The sequence below is a fragment of the Plasmodium gallinaceum genome (genome assembly GCF_900005855.1).
Source record: "Plasmodium gallinaceum strain 8A genome assembly, contig: PGAL8A_v1_141, whole genome shotgun sequence".
NCBI lineage: Eukaryota > Apicomplexa > Aconoidasida > Haemosporida > Plasmodiidae > Plasmodium > Plasmodium gallinaceum.
The window spans coordinates 337344-354843 of record NW_021628302.1 but is presented as its reverse complement, the minus strand read 5'-3'; the positions used below and the strand labels follow the sequence as shown (position 1 = coordinate 354843).

General features: G+C 17.9%; 2 protein-coding genes across 2 annotated transcripts; both read left to right on the top strand.

The window, feature by feature from the left end:
* Positions 1 to 3112: 3112 nt before the first annotated feature.
* PGAL8A_00481100 (conserved Plasmodium protein (10b antigen), unknown function) lies at positions 3113 to 8077 on the top strand (the record flags this gene model as incomplete). The annotated part of the gene is made up of 1 exon (XM_028673598.1): positions 3113 to 8077. One exon carries the CDS (start codon positions 3113 to 3115, stop codon positions 8075 to 8077), a length of 4965 nt encoding a protein of 1654 aa, XP_028530035.1.
* A 1482-nt stretch (positions 8078 to 9559) lies between these two features.
* Positions 9560 to 16202, top strand: SEA1 (schizont egress antigen-1, putative; the record flags this gene model as incomplete). The annotated part of the gene is made up of 5 exons (XM_028673597.1): positions 9560 to 15545; positions 15630 to 15685; positions 15760 to 15852; positions 15944 to 16065; positions 16163 to 16202. 5 exons carry the CDS (start codon positions 9560 to 9562, stop codon positions 16200 to 16202), a joined length of 6297 nt encoding a protein of 2098 aa, XP_028530034.1.
* Positions 16203 to 17500: the final 1298 nt, after the last annotated feature.

The window sequence follows — 17500 nt, the reverse complement described above, 5'->3', positions numbered from 1 at the left end:
ACTTTACTATTTTTTAAATAGTTGAATTTTTTTATATTTAGTACGATATTGTATGTTATCAATTTATATTTTAAAAAAAGAAGATATAAAATGTGGTTAAAGAAAAAAATTAAGCAAAAATTATCTTATTGCACTGTTTTAAATACTACAGTTCTGAATAATTTATATTTTTTTATTAAAACATGCATTTTTAAAATGGAATGGGATATTCACATATCTATTTATCTATCTACCTATTATTCCTTTTTTTTTTTTTTTTAATTCATGCTATAAAGCATAATATATCTTTTTGATTATATTTTTTGAAAATATTAATGAAAAACGGTATTTCGTTCGTAAAAATAATACAATTATAAATTTTATAATTTTACAATTTTTTGAATTATTCTAAGGATTTTACATTTTTTTTATTACATGAAAGAAAGAAAAAGTTTATTTCTAAGTTTATTTGTAAAAAACTTATATTATTTTTCTAATTGAAGAATAATAATATTATTTATCAAATAATTTAAAAATAAATATATTTTTTTAAATTTAAATTTAATATCAAAAAATCAAATAATAAAAATTTATACTGAATATAATTTATAATAATTCAGTATATATTTTTATTGAAATCCTAAAAAGAAAAAAGTAAAATATTTTTTTCAAAAAATTATATATAATTAGTTTTATGTAGATAATTCATATAATACTTTTCTTGGTTTTCTTTTTATTCTTTTTATTTTTTCCATGAGAGTATTTCTTACAAATTAAATATGATAATTGCTATTTCTTTATATACACAATTAAACTTGATATATTTTCTAATGTAGGTAGGTAAATCTACTATTTCAGTTATATATAAAAAGAGTAATAATGTAAGCATAACAAAATATGTGGGTGAACAACATACATATTAGGATCATAAAAAAAATAACATGAATATTTCTGTTATTACACATGCTAATACTAATTAAACATTTATCACTGCTATTATAATTTTCTTTTTTAGTAAAAAATATTAGTTATAAAATTGTTATTCTCAATAATTTAAATAGGTTCATATGTTTTGTAATAAAAGCATTTAATTTAAAATAAAAAAAAAAAAAAGTGTATATATTTAGATATGTTTTTGTATTATTTTTTTGCTATATTATGAAAATATATTGAACATATTTATCGTTAAATTTAAGAAAATATATTCATTAAACATCTCGATTTCATTGTGTTAAAATATTAATGTGAATACTTTCATTAAATTAAATAATTTATGCTATTTTTATATTTAAATTATTAAAATTTAAGTTCATTCCTATTTTATTGTATTTCATGTAAAAATTCGAGTTTATGTTTTTTTTTTTTTTTTTTTTATCCTTAATAATGGACTCTTTAAATTATTAAATTAAATGATATATACATTTATAATTTTATTTTCATGTTAATGTAATAAATAAAATTAATTTATATTACATTTCATTTTTTGATATCTTTCGATTTTTTTTTTTTATTCCTAGAAATAAAATTTAGAGCTTTCGATCTAGCATTTTAAAAATAATAATGTATTAACTTATTTTTGTATGTATTGAATTTAATAAAACATCAGAGAAAAATTTACCATTTATTAAAAAATAAATTATTAAATATATTTCATAAATTTGAAAAGAAGCATATTGAGTTTATAAAGATAACACAATCCTTTTTTTTTTTTTTTTAAAGAAGTTCGATGCATAATTATGTATATGTGGCTTTTTGTGCATGTTGTTTTTTTAATTTTTTTTTTTTTTTAATTTTTTATTTTATTTTATCATTTATTACAAATTGAGAAAAAAAAAATTTTCTTTTTGTTTAAATTTAATTAATTGGTAAAATTTAAGATAATGAAATAAGGATTTTTTAGTAATTGTTAATTTAATTGGATAATTTATATACTTTTTAAGTATATCAGTACTTACTACATTCTAAGTATATAATGATTTTTATTTCGTTATAAATGGTATTTAGTTAAATGACAGTTTTATGTAGAAATATGAATACGAAAGTATAACTTATGAATTTATTTCTGTAAAATAGGAATATTTAATGTATAATATACACTTTTATATAGTTTAAGAAAAATTATTATAATGTAAATAAAAAAAAAAAATTAAAGTTATGTTTTTATTTTCTTTTTTTTGAGGATTATTTGGGATATAACAAATACTACAAATATAAGTCTTTGAAATTAAATAAATATATACGTTTTCTTTTATTTATTTTTAAGCAAATACAACTACTCATTTTCTTTATGAATAAGAAACAAATGTATAAGTGTATGTTAATAAATTATTAATTAGTTAGAAAAAATAGTATAATTCTTAATTTTAAATAGAATAAAAAAAAAAAAAAAAATGTACATGCATATATAATTTATGAACAAGAATATTTCCTATATATAATAGTATATATTTTTATTAATGAGTTAAAAATACTTCTATTTAATCAAAAGCTTATGATAAATATTTTTTAGCGCACATGCAAAAAATAAAAAAAAAAAAAAAAAAAAAATGATAAAAAAAAACTATCGAGATATTAAAAAAAAAGCAAAATATAAAAACAGTATGAACATGTACATATATTAAATTTCATTATCTTTTATATACTAAGTTAAAAAAAGGGACTATATTTCATGCATATATTTATTTACATTTTTAAGTTGGATATAAAAAAATACTGTAAATGTTTTGCTTTGTATTTTACAACTTTCTTTTAGCTGTATTCCTTGGAAATGAAAAATAAAATTGTACAATTAAAATAAAGATTTGATAATTAAAAATTTATTTTTATTTTTCTGAACACACTTTAAATAAATATAAGGTATTTTATTTTATTAATAAGTAAAACAGTTTTTTCCTGAATATTTTAAATTTTGCTGTTAATTACGAAAAATAGTATAATAAATGAATAAATACAACTTTTCAAAAAAAAAGATTATGAAAAAATTTAATTAAAAAAAAAAGAAAGGAAAAAGTAATTTTAAATTTATGATTAATTATAATAGTGGTATATTTTTTTAAATGCATTAACATTTTTATTACATAAATGTTACACAAACATAACAAATATTATTAACATGATTTTAATTTAAGAAACGATGGAAACAGAAAACAACTTGCAAAAAGAAAACGACATAAGTGAGATTAATAATAGGAACGATAACAACAATAATGATAATAATAATGCTGAAATGAACAGTAAATCATTTGTTTTAAATGAAATGAAAACCAATGAAAAAGTTAATAGTTTTAATGACATAAATAAAAAAAAGAACAAAGAAAAATTAGTTAAAAATATTAATACTAGATACAACTTCCAATCATATATATACTCAAAAAAGAGTTATAACCAACATTTTATGCCTATGAATAATATTTATTGTAGAAAAAAAAAAACAAAATATTTTCAAAGTGTAAAGAATGAAAATGTAAATAAAAACAAAAGTGTATCAAATGAGAAAGAAGAAAAGAAAAATGTTAACACATCATTAAAAATAAATGAAAATAAAGAAGTATCTACGAAACAAACCAATAATGATGATGCAAATATAATTGAAAATAATAGCTTTATTGAGGTTAAAATGAAAAAGAAAAAGAATAAAAAAAAAAAAAAGAAAAAGAAAAATGAAGTTAATGATAATTCAGGAAAAATAGATAAAGATACAAAAATAGATAATTGTGATGAAAATAATATAAAAAATAATAATAGTATTAATGATAAAAATGTGAATGATGAAAGTGTGAATGATAAAAATATTAATAATAATAGCAAAGATAATATTAACGGTAATGCTACTACTGCTACAACAATCACTACAACAACTACTACTATTAATGATAACAGTAAAAATAAAAATTTTAACGATTTAATACATAAAGAAAAAAAAGGAAAAGAAAGAGAAAATGAATCAAACAAACAATTTAACAATTTTAAAGAAAAAAAAAATAGAAAAAAGGAATTAAGTACTTTTAAAAATAAAAATGAATATCATAATAAGATAATAAATACTAATTATATAGCAAATAATATGCTAAGTAGTAGTTTGAGCAAAGAACTTCAAAATTTTAATAATATGGTTGATAAAAATAACATGAATTATTTATATATTAACAATTTAAATAGTAAAGTTAATGCAAATTCAAATAATCGTTTGTATGCTGATTATTATATGAATTTTGTAAATAATCAATTAAGAAAAAACTTCATACAAACTCAAAAGGGTGCAAATGCAAAATATAATTACGATATTAATAGCTATGCGTATTTAAATTCTATATATAACCCACTAAATTTTTATAATTTAAACAAATATTACGAACTGCCATATATAGATAATATTAATAATAGTGTAAGTAATATTTACTATTCAAATGATATGCAAAAAAACACTTTATTAGAAAATATGTTAAAATTACAAGGAATGTATAATTTGAACAACATATACAGTAATAATAATAATGATAATATATATAATAATTATTGTAATTTAGATAAATATAAATCACGTGGATGTGAAAATAAAATAAAAAATAAAGTTTATGAATTTAATAAAAAACAAGAGGTACCTAATAATAGTATTAATAAGACATGTAAAGTAAGTACAAATTTCGAATATGAAAAAAAGAATAAAATAGTTAATAATACAAGTAAAAAAAAAACTGTACATAAGGTAAATAAAAAATTTGAACAATTAGATAATAATATTGAATCTAAATTGAATAAATCCACTTCAAAAAAATATGCCATTAATTTAAATAAAAAAAAAAAAAATTATAAAAATGATATGGATAGAATAAGTATGAATTATTTTATGACTCAAGAAAATAGTAAACAAATAAAAAATTACAAAAATTATAGAAGTATTTCTAAAAATGAGAATAATTTAGGTTATAATTATGCAAGCGAAAAAAATGATTTCATTAAAAAAAAAAGTAAAGAGTTTGATCAAACAAGTAAAGTTAATAAATGTATTAATTTAGTACCTTATGAAATATATCAAGGCAAAAAAAAAAATTTAGCAAATCACCTACAAAATAAAAAAGATAAATATGGTAAAACTAAAAACAACAATATATTAGATAAATGTAATGAACAGATTGTTACAGATATAACAAATGAGAAAGATAAAATAAAAGATTTCGAAATTAATCATGAAATACATAAGTTTATAGATTATTGTGTAAAAAATTATGGTAATAAAAATTTAATGAATATTCTGGGTGAATTTTCTTCTAATAATATAAATGAAAATTTTGATGAACTCAAAAATATTTTTAAAATAAAAATAGATGAAGAAAATTTAAATACGTTAACAACATTAGAAAAAGATGAAAATAATAATTTTCCATTTATAAATGATAAAAATATGAATGAAACAATAGAAAAAAATATTGGAGAAATATTTGAAGATGCTAATAAAGATATAATTGAAGAATATGATAAATTCAAAAAATTATTGAATGAAAACATAGATGAAAGTGGAAATAAAAAAAAACAAGATAGTGAACAAGAAAAAAATAAAGAAAATATAAATGAAGAAAATGAAAAAAACGAGGAAATAAATAATATTGAAAATAAAAAAGATGAAAATAATTTGTTTGAGGAAAATAATAAAATTAACATAACAATACCTCCAGGTTTAAGTCTACCAGATATAAACAGAGCTTTACTACATGGTGCATATTTAGATAATATAACTGTTGTGAAAAAATGCCTTGAAAAAAAAGCTGATATTAATTATTTAGACAAAATTGGTAGAAGTGCCTTACATTATGCATGTGCAGGTGGATATTTTGATATATGTGAATTGCTAATCAAAAATGGTGCAAAGGTTAATGTATCTGATTATAAACATTGGACACCTTTACATATTGCAATAACAAAAATGCATAAAGATATAACAGAGTTATTATTAAAGAATAATGCCAATATATATGCATTATTGCCACATTCTTTATCCCCAAATAGAGGAAAAATTACAGCAAGTATGTGCCTACATTTTGCAGCTATTAAAGGAAACAAAGATATAACAAAATTATTACTTCAATATGGAGCACAAATTAATGACATTGATTTATCTAATAGAACTGCTCTTCATTATGCTGCATATAGAAATAATTCGGATTATCTTAAATTCCTAATTTATGAAGAAAAAGCAAATGTTAATATATTTGATGTGCATAATAGATTACCTATACACTCAGCTTGTTTAGGTGGAGTATTAGAAAATGTAAAAATTTTAGTAGAAAATAAAAGTTTCGTTCAGAAAAAAGATATTTATAATATGAGTCCATTAGATATTGCACATATTAAAAAATTTAAACACATTAAGCAATTTTTAACTAAATATATGAATGAACATTTTTGTCCTCTTGATTCAGAAAACTTAAATCATGAAAACCTTGAAAAAACTAAGGGAGAAGTTAATGATAAATATGAGAATGAAAATATTGATGGAGATAAAAAAGGAAATATTGATCATTACATAAATGGTAATGTTGAAAATCACAAAAATGAAACCTCTGAAAAATGTGAAAATGAAATTGTTAGTGAACATAAAATCGAAAATAATGAAAAAAATAGAAGTGAAGATAATGATAAACACGATGAAAAAAATAATAATTCCAGATGCTATAATAAGGAAGTAAATTATGTACAATATGAAAATAATGAATTAGGAGAAAATGATGATAATAAAATGGATCCAAAAGAATTCTATAATGACAACAAGATGATTAAAGATATTTTGACAACGACTATTAGTACTGTTTTGAATGAACGAAATAAAAATCAAATTAAAAGAGTAGTTGATGCATTAGGAGTATATATTTCATTAAGTTTATTGGAAAAAACTATATTGATTCAGAATTATGGTGGTATAGATTTGGTAAATAAAAAAGGTAAAAGAAGTACAGGAGGAGTTTTTTTCTATTTAATAAAATATATGTATAAAAATGACATTATATCAAAATTCAAATATGATTATATTGTTGAAGAAGAAAAAGAAAAAAAAAAAACTTACAGAAAATTAAAAAAGAAATTATTGCAAGACGAAGAAAATTTAAAGAATACTATAAAGGGTGGTAAGATAGCTTTAAAAAATAAAAACATTTGTGAAAATAATAATTTTAAAATAAAAGAAAATGACAATTGTAATAGCAAATCAAATTATGAAAAAAAAGAGTATAATACTAATGAAAAATTATGTGTCCTAAAAGAGGAAGAAAATAATAGGAGCATCAATTTTAAGAAAATTAAAAAATACAATTTTAAAAATGACTTCAATAATCCTCTCAGCAAGGATAATACCTACAAGAATAAATCAGAAGTATCAAAAAACAATAATAATAACAATAATAATAATAATAATAATAAAGTATTAAAATATGGGAATCCTTTGAATAATGTCAACCATAATTATACCTTAAATAATTATAAAATGAATTATACTGATTATGAAAATCTTTATTGTAATAAAATAAATAATTTCAATGATCCTTGTCCGAAAAATTTAAATAATAATTTAAAAATTTATAATAATAAAAATAATCCTATTCAGAATGATCAATCTGTAAATATGATAAAAGAAAAGAGCAAGAAAAAAAAAAAAAAAAAGAAAAAAAATACACACATTTATATTGATAACAAAATAAATAATACAAATTGTACTGGAAAAAATAGTACTGAATCTCCATTTTTAAACTTACTGGAAAATTCTTACAACAATTTTAATTTATATAATATACAAAATCAAAAAAAACATTTATATCATTTGAATAATATATCAAATCAAAATGAAAAATTTAAATTTGATAATAATAATGTTAATAATTTCAATAAAGAAGTTATTAACTACCAGAATAATTTAATTCCGTATATGAATAATTTACAAAGTAATATATATGATTATATAGGAAATGCAAAAAATAATTATACTAACTATTTAAATAACCAAAATATGTATTTAATAAATAATTTATGCAAATTTTATGGAAATAATTCTCAAAAAATTCATTTAAATAATGTAGATTATATGTATTACAATAATTATACTAAGATTTAAATTATAATAAACTTTAAAATACAACGTATAAGTAAATATATGTGCTTAGAATAAATTAAACAAATATAAAATACACTTAAATTTTTTTTTTTTTTTTTTTTTTTTTTTTAATGAAAATAAAAAATATAGCTTTATTGTATTCTTAATAATCTCTTTATTAAATATATTTTAGTGTTATATTCTTAATAATTAAAGTGTGCATGCAAATGAATAGTGTAGAGAAATTGCAAGCATAAAATAGAATTTTTTTAATACAATCATATATTTTATAAAAACCCTATACTATTTATATTTATTTATTAGTTGAATTTTTGGAACAATAAATAAAAATAAAAAATATATATATATATATATGTATAATTAAAAATAAGTATATGTTCCTTTTTTATGTATATTTGTTTTTCTTTAATTTTATATTCAACTTTTTATCTCCCAGTAAATTGTATGAACAGTACATACAAGGAAATTTTTTTTTTTTTTTTTTTCCGTATGAATTTTGTTGTAATATATGAAATAAATGAAAAACAATACTTTTAAACTGAAAAGAAAAAAAGGGATTTTTTTTTTTTAGTATATCAATAATATATAATATAAAAAACAGTGAAAATTAAAATTAAATACTTACGAATAATTTCCTAATAATACCTAAAATAAATTATTACACAAAAAAAAAAAAAAAAAAAATTTAAACAGTGCAGTTGCATATTTTTCTTTTCATATATATATGTTACAAAAAAAAGAATGATAAAATCCAAATAATTGTTTGTATTTTCTTGGTTAACAGTCCTAAATAATAAGCTAGACAAAATATTTTATTAATATATTATAAAAAGGTCTAATATAAAATTTATTTATTGATGTGATAATTTCTTATTCTTTTTAAATTATAATAATCTGTTAAAATTAATGGCTATTTGTATATTCAAAATGTCGTAGTGTTGCAAATAATTGTAAAAAATGAAAACAGGAAAAATGATAAAAAAAAAAAAAAAAAAAAAAAAGGAATAAAAAAAAAAGTTAATAAAATAAAATTTTTTATTTAATGATTTTTTCTTTTTCTGGTTGAAAAAAAATGTTGCAATACTTACGCACTGAAAAAAAAAATTATGCACGTAATTTAAAAAAAAAAAAAAAAAAAATAATTTTAATATATTTTAATTTAAAATATATTAAAACACTTTAATATAAAAATGCTTGATTGTTATTCTTTTTTATTTTATAAAAAAATAAAATTTTTTTTTTGTTTTTTTTTTCTTTAAAACTAGTTAATACAAAAATTATTTTATATAATTAAAATATTAAAAAAAAAAAAAAAAAAAAGTAAAAGAATAAAAAGATCAAGGGAAAAGTTTTCTGTTTATATTTTATTTTACATTATTGTTTTTTTTACCTTTTTTTTTTTTTTTTTTTTTTTATTATTTTTTCTAATAATATACATTTATATAATGATTCTTTTAAATGAATTTTAAATTATAAATTATGATGCAAAGTAAGTGTGGAAATGAAGATGACTCGTACTGCTATATAAATAGATATGATTTAAATGAATTAATAGAAAATACTGAAGAAAATGAGAAATCTACTGAGAGTAATGGAAATAATAGTATTTGTGAATATGAAATACCATTTCTTTTGCAAGACCTTGAAAGTAACAAAGAAGACTCTGAAAAAAATTCCCTAAAAAGTTATCTTGATGATGGTGCATCAACCATTATTACAAAATGTGATGAAGAAAATAATATAAAAAAAAAAAAAGAAAATATTAGGGAAAAAATAAATATTATAATTATTAAAAATAAAGGAGTAATAAATAATTTTGAAGAAATTTTATCTATGGCAAATGTGAATGATGAAAATATTGAAAAAAAGTTAAATGACAGATTTTATCAAATATGTTGTAAAAGTATTGCTGATATAAATACTCATAATTTAAATAAAGCAAAGGATAAAAAAGGTAAAAAAGGTTCATTAAGCATTGAGCATATAGATTATGGAGATATTTTTCTAACTATATATGATTCATTAAGAAACAAGAAAAAAGATAATAACATTTTGCATAATTCTTATGAAAATTTAAGAAAATATGAAAATTCATTTAAAAAAAAAAAAATGAAAAATCAATACATCAATGATTTCAAGAGAAGTCATTACTTAAAATTTCATAGAAAAAAAGAAAATTTCTATGGTAATAATTTAAATAATATTATAATTGATAAAAACTCTAATAATTCACGTAAAAGAACAATTTCCTATTATCAAAAAAATAATGCAAAAAAGAATATTATATCAAAATACAATTCTCATGTTATTGGTTATGATGAACTTACGTTAAAAGATAGAACCTTTTTAAAAAATTTCTATATAAAAAAAAATAGAAAAAAAGATGAAAATATGTATTATTATGACGATTATTATAAAGGAACAAAATTATCAAATAAAACTAATTTGCAGAACATAGAAAATGATAATTTATGCAGTCCAATTTATAGAAATACTTACACTCCAAGGAAAATAAATAATACAAATTATTTTGAGAATGAAAAGAATGAAAATATAAATAATTGTTATTATTCTAGAAATGATGATAGATGCTTTTTAGAATCATTAGAAAAAAATGCACACATAGATATAAAAGGACTAGAAAATGTAATATCTTATAGAGAGGAAAAAATAGAAGAAAATGAAGAGCAGAACAAAAATACTGATTTAGCATATAACAGTGGTAATGATAATAATGAGTTAATACAAAAAAATTCCACTAGTGATAAAAAACATGATAACAATTTGGATCACATTTGTGATAATAAAGAAGTTAAAAACAACCCTATTGATTTTAATCAGTTAGATATTTTTTATAATAAAAAGATGGAAGATAGCGAGAAATTTTATATAGAAAATGATTTGAATTCTGAGAAAAAAAGAAAAAAAAATGAACACGATGATTGTAATAAAGTTAAAAATAACAGTATAAATGATGAAGATACGTTATATGATAATTACTGTAAAAATGTAGATAATGTATTAAATAAATTAGAAAATATAGATAATCATAATGACAATTACTGTATCGAAAATAAAACTTATGTAAAAGAGGATGATGAGGATTATTTTTCTAAAAAAGAGAACAAGCATAATTATGAAGAAAAGAAGATAGAAATAAATAACATTTTAAATAAATCATCCTCCAGTAAGATTTGTGATTATAATGAATCAATAAATAGTTTAAGTAGTTTAAAAAAAATTAGTGAAAAGGATGAAAGTTATCTATCTAGTAAAGAGGATAAAGATTATTTTAATTTTTTGGCAAAAAAATATGAGAAAACAAAAATAATGATGGATGAATATGAAAATATTCCTTCTAGTACTAATAATGTACAAAAAGAAGAATTCTTGAAAACTTCCTATGAAATTTTAAATGATACGGAAAAAAAAAAAGAAATTGTACAGGAAAAAGAAAGAAGAAATGATGAAGAAAATGATGAAGAAAAAGATGAAAAAAAAGATGAAAAAAATGTGATAAAAATTTTTAGAAGAAGTAGCTATGAAAAATATAAAAAAAAATATAATGAAAATGAAGTACAAAATTACTTAGTAGGTTTTAAAACCAAAGATAATGAGAGATATGAAAAAGAAATTGATAAAATAAGAAAAGAAAATGATATAGAGGATCTAAAAGAAACGAATGAAACAGAAGAACATAAAATAGAAAATAAAAAAAAAGTGGTTAAAAACTATGAAATGGGAGGATATGAAAAATTATTAGAAAATAATATGTATGATTTATATAATTTAAAAATGCATGATTTACAAAATTTAAAGACCTATGATTTTGGTTTTTCTAAAAATTTATTGAAAAAAGATATTTTTCTTTATAGTGAAAGTATAAATAATGATGAATGTCTTAATAACATAGAAAATGATGAAAAAGGAAATTATTCAAAAGAAAAGCTGAGAGACTTAGATGATAACGATGAAGAAAAGAATATTCTAAATTATGACGAAAGTAATAAGTGTTTAAACTTAGTAAATTATAAAAAAGAAGAATATTTAGAAAATGATGAAATCAAAATATTCTTAGAAAAACTTAAAGTAGATATAACAAATCAAATAAATTTAAATAATGATACATATTCAGATAAAGACAAATTGGAAAATGAGCAAGAATTTAACATAAATAATGAAAATAATCAAAATGCATTTGATTTATTAGATTCAGTGCATTTAGATGAATATTATTGTTGTAATAATGAGGAAATATTATATAATGATGAATCTAATTTAAATAATAGAACAAGTGGTATAAATGAAAATGTTGACAATAATAATATGAATGACATAAATGAAAATAACATTAATGATGTAAATAGCAATTTTATGAATGATGCAAATCAAAGTAAATATTCGTATGTTGGTTCAAAGTTAAAATTATCAGATTTAAATGAATCGAAGGAAAATATAAATAGAGATTCTTTTTTAGATGATTCTAAAAAATATTCGGAAATAAAAAAGGATACAGAATGCCAAACAGATTTTCCACTTGATTTTTCTAGAAGTATAAATAGAACACCAAGAAAGAAGAGTGTTGAAGTGAAATTAATAGAAAAAAAAATTAAAAAAAAAAAAGAGAAAGAAAGGGGAAATGAAAATGAAGGTGAAAATATTAGAAGATATCCTAAAAGAAATAGAATTAAAACATTACGTTATTGGATTGGTGAAAGAGAAATCACTGAAAGAAATCCTTATACAGGAGAAATTGATGTTATAGGATTTAGCGAATGCAAAAATTTAGAAGATTTATCTCCGCATATTATTGGACCAATAGAATATAAGAATATATATTTAAAGGATATAATTGACTTAAAAGAAAAGGAATATAATGATAAAAGTCCAAATTATGATGAAAATATTGAAGAAGAAAATAATATAAAAAATGATAATAAGACAGAGGAAAAAATAGTAAATGATAATAAATATAATCCAATTTTTAATAGAGGTGATAATAATAATAGTGATCAAAATAAAATTAAAAATGAAGTAGATACAGTTAACTATAATAGAAAAAAGAGAAGAAGAAGAAAATTCATTAATATTGTTAATTACATAAAAAAAAAAAAAAAAAAAAAATTAATAAAAAGTATGGATAAAATTCAGGGAGAGAAATTATTTTCTAAAAATAATGAAGAAGATAGCAATTTAGTTAAAGAAAATATAAATGTGAATAAAATGAATTATGATATAGATAATCATGTTTCGCTTAAAGAAAATAACGTTGTTATAGAAAATAATAATGTATCTGATGATTGTAATATTATAAATAATGAATATAAGAAGACATCTAAGTTTGATAACACAAAAGAATATTATAATTTAAATGAGGATTATGAATGCAATAATTCTGTAGTTAACGATTTTAATTTGTTTTTTGATGATGCAAATATTTATGATGATCCTATAGAAAAAAAAGAAAATAGTAATAAATTCACCGAAGTGATAAATAGTAATACCAGTTACGAGAATAAAAATGAAGAAATAAAAGAAGCAAATCAAATTAATGAATATGAAAACGATAAGGATATAAATGAAACTAAAAAGATGAGAGAAAATGAAAGTGATAAGGATATGAATGAAACAAATAATATGAGAGAAAATGAAATCGAAAAGGATTTGAATGAAACAAATAAAATGAGAGAAAATGAAATCGAAAAGGATATAAATGAAACAAATAAAATGAGAGAAATTGAAATCGAAAAGGATTTGAATGAAACGAATAAAATTAGAGAAAATGAAAGCGATAAGGATATGAATGAAACTGATAAAATGAGAGAAAATGAAATCGAAAAGGATATAAATGAAACAAATAAAATGAGAGAAAATGAAATAGAAAAGGATATAAATGAAACAAATAAAATGAGAGAAAATGAAATCGAAAAGGATATAAATGAAACTAATAAGATAAAAGAAAATAAAAACATAATAAATATAAATGAAATAAAAAAAAAAAATAATGTAAAAAAAAGGAATGACTATAATTATAATAAGATTAATAGTAAATATAATAGAGAAGAAAATGTAATAGAGAATAATTCAGAGAAAAAAAAAATAATTTCTGTAAAAAATAAAAAAATTACAAAAAAAATGAAATATATGAAGAGAAAAAAAAAAGAAAGAAAAATAGATAAAATGTATAATCAATTATCTATGGTGAATTTAAATTTTTTTTCGTTGAAAGGAAAAAAGGAAAAATCAAAATCATTCATTTCGAAAAATGAGGAAAAAAAAAAAACAGAAAAGGAATTAAAAAGTGAAATTAAAAAAAAAAATTTATACCAAGAAAAAAAAAAAAAAAGGAAAAATGAAATACAGAAAAAGGAACAGAAACAAAAAAAAAGGAAAAAATTTAATGAGAATAATAAATTAAAAAAAAAATATAAGGATAAGAATAATAATAATTATAAAAAAGGAAAAAATAAAATTTCTGAGGTAGATAAAAATAATAAAAGAATTAATAATTTAACTAAAAAACAGAATAATAATAATAGTAAAATTAAAGATGAATTAGACAAAGAAAATGTAAAAAAAAATAGCATAAATATATGTATAAGAAATAATAATGCAAATCCTAATGATTTATTTTATTCAACAAATATTAATGAAAATGATGAAAACAAAAATGATGAAAATAAAAATGATGAAAATAAAAATAATGAAAATAAAAATGATTCAATTCAAATTAATATTAATGAAAATGATGAAAATAAAAATGATTCACTTCAAATTAATGTTAATGAAAATGATGAAAACAAAAATGATGAAAATAAAAATGATTCAATTCAAATTAATATTAATGAAAATGATGAAAATAAAAATGATTCACTTCAAATTAATGTAAATGAAAATGATGAAAATAAAAATGATAGAAATAAAAATAATTCACTTCAATCATATACAAATAATAATAAAAATGATAAAAATAAAATTATTAAAAATTTTAACAGACATAATATCTACTTAAAAATTCTTGAAAACATGAATAAAAGTGACAATTTAGAAAGTTATAAAAATATAATTTCAAAAAAAGACGATTATACAATATATATAAAAAATGAACAAAAAAAAAAATATTCTAGAGAAAAAGGAAATAATTATGTAGAGTATGATTTATTAAATAAAATTAGTCTAAAGGAAAATATAGAAAAAAAGGATTTAAAACATGAAGATAATAAAATATTATTAAGTTCATTCCAAGATGATAAAAATATTGTTATTAGAAATGCTTTTTTAAAAACATTTAAAAATAATTATAAAAGTGCAATAATAAAAAAAAAGAAAAAAAAAAAAATTACTCCAAATATAAAAAAAAATGAAAATATTATTTTAAAGAATAATAACCCTATAGAACAGAAATATGATACACATTTAAATAAAATAAAGTTCTCATTAGTATATCCATTTAATAGTTATATGAGAGGTAACAATAAATATATAACTTAAAAAAATTGTCTTATATAAATAATTAATATATAACTATATCCATATTATATTTTTTTATCAGATAAAAATTTTTATAAATATTCATATTTATCTATAGACCTACCACGTATTCAAAAGGTTTAAAAATAAAACAATAAAAAATAAAATAAATAAAATAATAAAATTTAAAAACTATTTTTTTTTATTTTTAGAATTTTGGTTATTTTAAATTGGATATTAATCTATATTGCATTAAAATTGATCCTGATGAAAAATTTATTAATAATAGTTATGAAAGCATATTAGTAATTATAAAATAATCAATTTTCTTTATTATTTTTTTATATTTATATTACAATTATGTAATTATACTATCCTTTTATTTTTTCATTTTAGATTGGTTATATTGATAAAGGAGAAAAAATTAAAATATTATTAGAAAGTGAAAAATGTTACGAAAAAGGTGATTTCTTTTTTATACCCAAATTTTCTAATTTCATAATTATTAATGAAAGCAGGTGATTAAATTTAAAAAAAAAAAAAAAAAAAAAAAAATTTTATCAAAAATGAAAGATTATATATATTTTTTTTTTTACTTTTTTTTTTTTTTTCTAGATATTGTTGTATTTTATATATTTTTCCCCTAAATAGATAAGGGTTAGCACATTTTTTTTAAATTAATAGAAAACACTACACGTTATTTTATTTAATACTAGAGATACACATGCCTAAATACTTATATATTTATTGTGAATATTTGTTATATTTTTTTTTATATATTTCATTTTAATTAAAAAAAAAAAAAAAAAAGTTAATATTTAAAACATTTTTAAAGATTTTATTTTTTACTACCACAACTTTATAAAAAAAAAAAAAAAAGCTTAAAAAATATAAAAAATTATAAATATTTTTTTTACAAAACTAAGATATATCTAAAATAATATTACTTTTTTATAATCTCTTTTTAAGTTTTTAATTAGAGAAAACTCTATTTAAAATATATTTATAGAATACAATGTTTAAATAAGTTTTATTATAAAAAAAAAATTAAAAAAACTTTCAAATATATAAAGGATTTACATTTAAATATAACATTAGAATTTTGTAAAAATAATATATGATAAAAGATAAATATGTGTGTATTATTTTTTTTTTTTCTCATTTTAACGAAATTTTTTTCTTCATTTTTTCCGGTGTGCATATTTTTTCCCTATTCAAGAAAAAAAAAATCGTTCCGATAATTTTTTTTTTTTTTTTTTTTCTAATATATTTTCTTTTTAGTTACAATTTAACTTGATATAAATTTATTTATATATTTATATTCTATTGACAATAATTATTGTTTTATATCAGAACAAATTGAAAGATCTTTTAATGAAAAATAGAAAAGAAAAAAAATTCATATATAAGTTAAAGATTTTGTAAATTAAATTTTTTTTTTTTTTTTTTTTTTTTTTTTTTATATAACCATTTAATAATTTAAATGTTAATTTTTTATCAATTTAAAAATTATATTATTATATTTTAAATAATTTAGAAGAAAATTTTTTTTTTTTTATTTTAAATAACTTCTGAAATAATAATTTTTTAAAAATTCATAAATGAATGTCAGAAGTACTTAAAATTCTACTAGTTTTCATAATAATATACACATTCATAATTAATTTATTATTATATTTTAAATATTATTTAAAATAATCTTGTTTTCTTTTATAAATTCATAATATTTTTTTTTAATTCTTTCATATATATATACAAATATTAATTTATTTTTTATATTTCTTTTCAATTTTTTACCGTTGTTAATTAAAAAAATATAAAAAAGAAAAACCATTATAATCTATATATTCTTGTGGTATAAAATATTCAATATATTTATTTTTTTATATTTAAAAAAGTTAATGTAATAAAAGTTTTTTTTTTTTTTTTTTTTTTCTAATATAATAATGAAAA